Source organism: Nanorana parkeri, unplaced genomic scaffold (genome assembly GCF_000935625.1).
Source record: "Nanorana parkeri isolate BGI_ZX_2015 unplaced genomic scaffold, ASM93562v1 scaffold679, whole genome shotgun sequence".
Lineage (NCBI taxonomy): Eukaryota > Metazoa > Chordata > Amphibia > Anura > Dicroglossidae > Nanorana > Nanorana parkeri.
The window spans coordinates 879,857-888,934 of NW_017306947.1; the positions used below are offsets into that span (position 1 = coordinate 879,857).

The following is a 9,078-nucleotide window of genomic DNA, read 5'->3' on the forward strand; positions in this document are numbered from 1 at the left end:
TTTTATTTTTTTTTTTTATATAAAAGTGGTTTTTTTTTTTTTTTTTTTTTTTTTTTTACTATTATTAGTTTTATATATGCATTCAGAAAACATACTGGTTTCTTTCAGTTCTTTGAAGGTAAAGAATTACGTCTGAAACAGGAGTATTTCGTTGTAGCCGCCACACTTCAAGATATAGTCAGACGCTTCAAGTCCTCTAAGTTTGGATGCCGCGATGCAGTGCGTACATCTTTTGAAGCTTTTCCTGATAAGGTAACTATTTTCTTTCATGTTCCATCCTTTCAAATACTTCACCAACACTTCCCTTTTAATGCTGGCGCTTGTTGTCTCCCCTAGGTGGCTATGCAGCTCAATGACACTCACCCATCTCTTGCCATTCCTGAGCTCATGAGACTGTTTGTGGATGTTGAAAAAATGGACTGGGATAAGGTAATATGTTATTATGTTAATATAACTTATTATGTAATTTATTATCCTCGTAACCATTTTGTATCTAAACAGATTTTCAACTTAAAGGTGAAAATATTATTTCCTATGTTCCTCAGCTCCATCTAGTGGCCATAATGCAGTATTACAAGATGTAATTTGAAAATGCATTAGACCTATAAATGCATTTACTTATAAATGCATTGGAACGCATGCTCAGTCTGTTACAAGCTCACCTCCATCCATGACCTTTTTTTTTCTCCATCTCCTTTAACCTACTCGCTGTTACTAAAACCTGGCTTCAGGATTCTTACTCTGCCTCGCCGGCTGCCCTTTCCCATGGTGGCCTCCACTGGACTCACTCACCCAGACCCAGTGGATGAAAGAGGTGGAGTTGGCTTCCTTCTACCCCTACAAATCACATTCCCAGTTCTTCCTACACCACCTTCTCTATCACTCTCCTCTTTTATAGTTCATTGTGTACGTCTGTTTTCCCCTGTTTCGCTGAGGATTGCTGTGATTATCATCCAGGAGCGGTATAATGCTTTCTTGATGACTTCTCTGCCTGGCTACCCAATTTTCTGTCCTCTGAAACACCCACTGTTATCCTTGGTGACTTTAATGTCCCTCAATGTTAACACCACAGCCAACTTTGAGCTACTCAGCCTAACTTCTTCCTTTGGCCTAACGCAATGGACACACACTTCTGTGTGTCGGCCTAACGCAATGGACACACTTCTACTATCTCTGATGGTAACACCCTTGATCTCATATTTTCCCACCTCTGCACTCCTTGCAATCTCACCAACACCCCTTTTCTGCTCTCTAATTACAACCTCATAAGATTCACATTCACCCTATTGTTAGCCCCACCACTCCTGCCAGCGGACCGCTACTCGTAGAACCCTTCACCACTTAACGCCTTTCTTCTTTACTCTGTAATAGACTACCTTTATGACAAAATCACACCCCTGTCCTGCCCTGACTTTGCCACTTCTCTCTACAAAAGCTCACTCTTGTCTTGTATGGACACACCTAACTCACTTAAGTGGGTAACTCACCACTCACAGAATTAGACCTCGCCAACTACAGCTTTGGCAGACAGATGACATCAGGAGACATAGTTGTGCTTTTGAGCGACTATGGAATAAATCCAAATCCCTGCAAGACTTCATCCGATATAAATCTTCCTTCCAAAAATACAGTACCTACCTCCATACAGCTAAACAGACCTATTTCATCACACTCATTAACACCCTTTCATCCAGTCCACACTTTTACTCCCTACTTCATCCCCCTATGCCTCCTCCAACCACCTCACTGACTGCCCAGGGGATCGCCAATCATTTCAAAGACAAGATAGATGGAATACGCTATGAAATCTCCACTGTCCAGACATCTCCAACTCCAAACACACCTTGTCTAATTCCACATCCACTACTTTCTTCATATACTCCTGTTACCACAGATGAAGTTGCTACTCTTCTGTCCAACACTCATCTAACCACCTGCCCCCTGGACCCCCATTCCCTCACAACTACTTTGGTCGCCCCCTAGTTTTATTTTACACTCTCTTACTAACATCTTCAATCTCTCTCTTTCTAATGGCGCCGTTACTACCCCTATAAAACAAGCATTGTTGACCCCTGTATTAAAAAAGCCCTCATGGGGGCCCACCAGTCTGAATTATTTGAAATCATTTCCTTGGTCCCATTTACCTCCAAACTTCTTGAGCGGCTGATCTAAAACCGCATGAGCCGCCATCTTGCTGTACAACCTCCTTGACCCGTTTCATTCTGGCTTTTTTCTGCAACACTCCATAGAAACTGCCCTTCTAAAACTTACTATTGATCTATTAACTGCTAAAACCAATGGTCACTAATCTATGCTCATACTTTTGGACCTTTCTGCTGCCTTTGACACAGTTGACCACCCACTTCTCCTTAATACAATCTAATCCATTGGCCTCCAAGACTCTGTTCTCTCATGGTTCACCTCCTACCTAACTCAACGCACCTTCAGTGTCCCCTACCACTCTACCTCCTCCTCTACCTCCTCCTCTACTCTTCCTCTTTCCGTGGGGGTAACCCAAGGGTATGTGCTTGGGTCCCTTCTGTTCTCTTTCTACACCTCCTCCCTGGTCAGTTGATATTCTTCTATGGCTTCCAATACCATCTCTGTGCTGACGACACCCACATCTATCTCTCCACTATTTCCACTCACCACTTCTGTCTCCTCAAGCATCACTAGTTTACTCACCGACATATCAACATGGATGTCTCACTACTTCCTCAAACTCAATCTGTCCAAAACAGAGCTTATAATATTTCTTCTATCCGTGTCCCCTCCCCTGACTTCTCCATCACAATCAACAGCACTACGATCAACCCCTCACCTCAAGCCAGGGTGCTTGGAGTAATTCTCGATTCTGAGCTCTCCGTTCAGCCCCACATCCAGTCATTATCTAAATTTTGCAGACTTAACCACTGTATCATTTCTAAAAATCGCCCCTTTTTGACAAACAACACCACAGAGCTTCTTATTCACTCTCTTGTAATCTCTTGCCTTGACTTCTGTAACTCCCTCATTGATGGCGAACCACTAACAGGCTAGCCCCCCTTCAGACTCATCCACCTCACCAACAGTTCATTTTCCACTGCCTCTCTCTGCCAATCTTTCCACTGGCTCCCAAGTGCCCAACAAATAAAATTCAAAATACTAACAGCATACAAAGCTATTTACAACTCTACCCCCTGATACATTACCAACCTTATCTCAAAATATTACCCAAACCGTCCTCTCTACCCAAGACCTCCTGCTCTCCAGCTCTCTTGTCACCTTCTCCCATGCTCGCCTCCAGGATTTCTCCAAAGTGTTTACTATCCACTGGAACTTCCTACCCCAATCTGTCTGCTTATCTCCTCCTCTGTCCACCTTTAGGGCATCCTTGAAAAGTCATCTCTTTAGGGAAGCCTATCCCAACTCAACATAAAAACTGTCTTTTTCTTCTTCCACTAACTCAGTCTATTATTTACAATTATTACGTTTTGTATCACTTGCCCCTCCTACTAGATTGCAAGCTCTCACAAGCAGGGCCCTCCTATCCCTACTGAACTGAAATTGTATTGTAACTGTACTGTAGCTCCCTCCAGTTTGTAAAGTGCTGCACAAACTGTTGGTGCTATGTAAATCCTGTATAACAATACAGAAAATATAACGAGTGTTTGTTTTGTGCATCCATTCGCACAGCACAAACATTCAGAGATTCACAGGGCCAATGTCTCTGCAAATCCTTTATACTGTAAGTAGACCCCAGAGTGTCAAGCTGAGTGGAATTAGGTGGCCACAATAGCTACTGCATGCATAGGGGTTCACTTACCTAATTCTACAATATACTAAAATAAAACATTTTGAAGTTACACTTTAGAAATAAAGGTAAGGTGCAAAATAATTTGGTGCAAATTAAAATATTAAACTGAGGACAGTAAGGGCTAGTTCATACCAAGCGCATTCCAGTTTTTTCCCCCTTTTTGTAAAAAAAAAAAAAAAAAAAAAAAAAAACGGCCCAGAACACGGCAAAATTGCGGCAGAACACACTGCACTGCGTGTGCAGAAACTCATGCAGATCTGGTCTGCATTTGGTGTGAACAAACCTTAAAGAAAAAAAGTATTAGGGTTGCATGCAAATCGGGGAGCAATCCCCTTTCTTCTATCTTGCCTTATTTTAACTCTAGCCCATGTTTTCTTGGCCAGACATAACCTTGCAGAACCTGCTGTACAAAACATGAATCTACAGCCTTTCATGCATAGCTGCATGCAGAAGATTAATATGTTATACTAATTACCTGTTTGTGCCAGGTTGTACAGTTGTTAAAATAAGTTCCCTTGTGTACACTTACACTTAGCCAGCTCATTATCTTCAAAGATATCTACCCCGTACTGCAGCACCCTATCCCTTACTGCAGCATCCTGTCCCCTACTGCAGCAGAGAATGCACTAACCTAAAATATGGATTACTTCCTTAAAGTGACATTTAGGTCACAATTATTTTCCTCCCCTCGCCATGCCGCTTTAAGGACTTACCTTAAATGATGATGCCTCTTGAGCCGATCATCTTCTTCCTTCCACTTGTATTCACGAGTCCCTCCAGTGCTGGTGCCGGTCTCTGATCCAGCGCAGACTTCTCGGGTCCCACGGTTTCTGTCCGACGTGCACACTCACGGCTGCGTGCATTTAGCTCCACTCCTCTCTTCTCCCCGCCAAAGATCTCTACTGCGCATGTGCCCGCCCCATCATCCTGCTCGGCCGTTCAAGAAGCTCCAGATGTTCAATTTTTTGTTGTTGTTAAGTTTTTGCATATATCTACTGCTTGCTAGCAGTAGATATATGAAAAAAAAAACCCAAAGTGTTTAATTATACTTTAAAGTAAATGATGGAGGGTAAATATGTCCCCTATTCTACACTAGAAGTCTTCAAATGAGTTGCTCTACATTTATTATGGTTGAATAAATGTTGACAAAATAGATAACATGATCAGAATGTATTTTGTTATTTTCTTATGATTATTTATTTTATTTAACATCTAATACTGCTGGAACATGTCTCACTACTATACATCTGTCTTTTTCAGGCCTGGGATTTGACAGTCCGCACATGTGCTTACACAAATCATACAGTGTTGCCGGAAGCTCTAGAGCGCTGGCCAATCCACCTCTTGCAAAATCTGCTCCCAAGACACCTGGAGATTATCTATGAAATTAATCAGAGACACCTCAATGTACATAATGTCTTTATCAAACATCCCTGCCCTCATCCTATGTATTGTTTTTCTTCCTATATTGCAAGATGCACCTGCTGTATCCTCCCTATTTTTCTTTTTAGATAATTTGTATTCTTTTACTGCCATAGTACACTTATGTTTTTATCTGTAACTCTTGCAGCGTGTCTCTTCCAAGTTTCCTGGAGATGTTGACCGAATGCGCAGAATGTCTCTTGTTGAAGAGGGGTCAGTTAAGCGCATTAACATGGCGCATTTGTGCATTGTTGGCTCACATGCTGTAAATGGTGTTGCCCAGATCCACTCAGACATTATCATAGACACAGTGTGAGTATGAGTGTGAGTTTTCCAGTACACCATTCACTTTTCATCCACATACCTATAACTTTTTTTTTATTTGCAGCTTTCATGATTTCTATGAAATGGATCCCCATAAGTTCCAGAACAAGACTAATGGCATTACTCCCCGCCGCTGGCTGCGGCTGTGTAACCCAGGCCTTGCTGAAGTCATAGCAGAGGTAAACAGTCTGCAGTGTATATATTTCTTTGCATTAGTTTGGTGTCTGACAAAAGCAAATCTTAGAGGGTTTGGAGATTCAGATTTAAAGCGCAACTGTGGTTTGGTGATGGGCAAAGCAGCAGGTTTAATTAAATGTTAACTAATTTCCCCATTTCTTGTCCAAACTGCTTATACTCAGTTTTGCTTCACTCCCCTACCATAGCATTTACCAGCGTGGAAGAGAAGAAAACCTGTCCAAGTCAGTTTAGATGGAGTTTATACAGCCTAAAGAGTCTCTCTGCCCTGTGTAACAATGCTGGGGCTTGCTCAGGCACTGGGTGTTGCATCATGTGAGAAAGGGGAGATAGTCACATACCCCCCTATACCTGCAAGAACCACTATTTTTTTTTGTGCCAAAGGTCAAGGGAAGAAGAGTATATGTAGTGAAGGAATGGGAAATGGGGTAAGCATTTCAGTGCATTAGCAAAGCACAATCACACTTTAACATAGGGGCAGTTTTTACTGTTATCTAACTACTTTGGTTACCATGATCATTTTAAAATCGTGCAGGAAAAGCAATTTTTTTAATGACACTGAGACTCAATACCATCTGCAGGTCCTGGCTGGCTTGAAGGCTTGATGCCACCTGCCTGTTATGTTGATGTCTAGTACTGAACTGGGTAGCTGAAACATTCACCTCATGACCTTCAGATACTGCTACACAGGGATGGGGTTTGGGTTCAAAATTTGGGATCCTGTCCTTTGAACTTGGGTTAGCTGGCTTAGGCCGATAATGTGGCTTTGTTATGTGCTAGCCCCAGTATAATAAGGTGTTTTCCCAGCAGCCATTCTTCAGTGTGTGCTGGAGTAGTTTAGGGAGAGCTCATGGTCTCCTTAAGGAGAATTTGTATACTGTTATATATTGTGTAAATTACTGTTGAATGAGCTACATATTCTGTCCCCCCACCCTCTACCATGTTCACAGGACCCAACAGTCCTTTTTAGGACTAGCTTTTTTTGTGAGTGTCAGCAACAACTGTAGTTGCGGTCGCTAGTGCCATGACCAAAGAGGAAGGGAACATCAGGCAGAGAGCAGCAAGAGGCAGTGACGTTCCAGTAGTTAGAGCTTACTGCAAAGTGGGCTCCAGTGATGAGGAGGGGGGTGGATGATAAGGTGGTAGACCTTATCATCCATCTTTTGCTGCCGATTTGTCTCATTGAAGTGCTGCTTCCACCAAGCTCTGTGGTGCAGAGTCATATGATTCCTCATTCATGCGGTACCCAAATGGATGTTAATTTTACCTCACTTGATATACTGCAGGCAGAGGCTGCAGACCACAATGATGCTGCCAGCAGCATATTTTAAAAAAAGGAACATGCTGCTGAGCTCTGTGGAACAGCTCTGGGAAAAGCAGTGGCCTGTACCTGTGGGGCAGTGCTGCCAGATGGATTAAGATGGTTGCACAAGGGAAGAAGAGTATATGTAGTGAAGGAATGGGAAATGGGGTAAGCATTTCAGTGCATTAGCAAAGCACAATCACACTTTAACATAGGGGCAGTTTTTACTGTTATCTAACTACTTTGGTTACCATGATCATTTTAAAATCGTGCAGGAAAAGCAATTTTTTTAATGACACTGAGACTCAATACCATCTGCAGGTCCTGGCTGGCTTGAAGGCTTGATGCCACCTGCCTGTTATGTTGATGTCTAGTACTGAACTGGGTAGCTGAAACATTCACCTCATGACCTTCAGATACTGCTACACAGGGATGGGGTTTGGGTTCAAAATTTGGGATCCTGTCCTTTGAACTTGGGTTAGCTGGCTTAGGCCGATAATGTGGCTTTGTTATGTGCTAGCCCCAGTATAATAAGGTGTTTTCCCAGCAGCCATTCTTCAGTGTGTGCTGGAGTAGTTTAGGGAGAGCTCATGGTCTCCTTAAGGAGAATTTGTATACTGTTATATATTGTGTAAATTACTGTTGAATGAGCTACATATTCTGTCCCCCCACCCTCTACCATGTTCACAGGACCCAACAGTCCTTTTTAGGACTAGCTTTTTTTGTGAGTGTCAGCAACAACTGTAGTTGCGGTCGCTAGTGCCATGACCAAAGAGGAAGGGAACATCAGGCAGAGAGCAGCAAGAGGCAGTGACGTTCCAGTAGTTAGAGCTTACTGCAAAGTGGGCTCCAGTGATGAGGAGGGGGGTGGATGATAAGGTGGTAGACCTTATCATCCATCTTTTGCTGCCGATTTGTCTCATTGAAGTGCTGCTTCCACCAAGCTCTGTGGTGCAGAGTCATATGATTCCTCATTCATGCGGTACCCAAATGGATGTTAATTTTACCTCACTTGATATACTGCAGGCAGAGGCTGCAGACCACAATGATGCTGCCAGCAGCATATTTTAAAAAAAGGAACATGCTGCTGAGCTCTGTGGAACAGCTCTGGGAAAAGCAGTGGCCTGTACCTGTGGGGCAGTGCTGCCAGATGGATTAAGATGGTTGCTCCATACAGTCCTCTGCATGCTTCCCCTTGACAAAATTCTCTCTCGCTGCAGTTCTTCCAACAAATGTAGGTGCCACCATCTGGAGAGGAGGAAAGTTCTGAAGGTAAAGAACTGCAGTGAGGGAGAATTTTGTCAAGGGGAAGCATGCAGAGGACTGTATGGAGCAACCATCTTAATCCATCTGGCAGCACTGCACCACAGGTACAGCACTTCAATGAGACAAATCGGCAGCAAAAGGCTCAGACTTCTACTCCCTATTCCTCACTTTCTGAAGGGTCATGGGACCACGCTAAGGGGTGTCAAGTTAAGACATTGACCATTGTTGTCCTCAAAAACACCAGGAACTTGGCATCCTGTCCTGTAGGCAATTTATGCCACCATACCAGGAGGGGGGCCCAAGGTGGCATTTTCAGCAGGTGCTGTGTAAAAACCTCTTTGCTGTACTTCCCGATGGTGCCAGGTTCCCACTGATAACCAGTCTGTCTCTTGTGCTTACAAAGAGGACCAGCAGTGGCAGCAGCTGCCTCAACACTGCTTTTTAGAGTTTTTGTTAGTCTACAGTGGCCAGGCCCACCTGCAGCCAGCTTTAACATGCAGCACATAATTGGTGACATCAGATGCGAGGCTGATGTGGACATTCTCAGAAATGAGGACCCCATAGACTACTGGGTCTCCAGGTTGGACCATTGGCACAGTATGCACTGGAGCATCTGGCTTGCCCTGCAACCAGTATGCCGTCTGCGACAGTCTGCGTTGGCCTTTGTTCTGGAGAGGTGACTCTGTCTGTGCCCTGACAGTGTGGACTATCTCACTCTCATTAAAAGTAACCATTCTGAGATTACCAATGATTACAATCCTTCTCCCCCCCC

The 9,078-nt window shown here is 43.6% G+C and overlaps 1 protein-coding gene across 1 annotated transcript in view; it reads left to right on the forward strand.

Annotated features, from left to right (window-relative positions):
* LOC108792751 (glycogen phosphorylase, muscle form-like) overlaps positions 1–9,078 on the forward strand; it is a gene marked incomplete at its 3' end in the record, with an annotated part of 46,925 nt that overhangs the window by 8,706 nt on the left and 29,141 nt on the right. Inside the window, exons 3-7 of the mRNA XM_018563592.1 lie at positions 109–252; positions 337–429; positions 5,057–5,203; positions 5,367–5,530; positions 5,607–5,721. Coding sequence (XP_018419094.1) covers positions 109–252; positions 337–429; positions 5,057–5,203; positions 5,367–5,530; positions 5,607–5,721 — 663 coding nt within the window. The remainder of the gene's footprint in view (positions 1–108; positions 253–336; positions 430–5,056; positions 5,204–5,366; positions 5,531–5,606; positions 5,722–9,078) is intronic.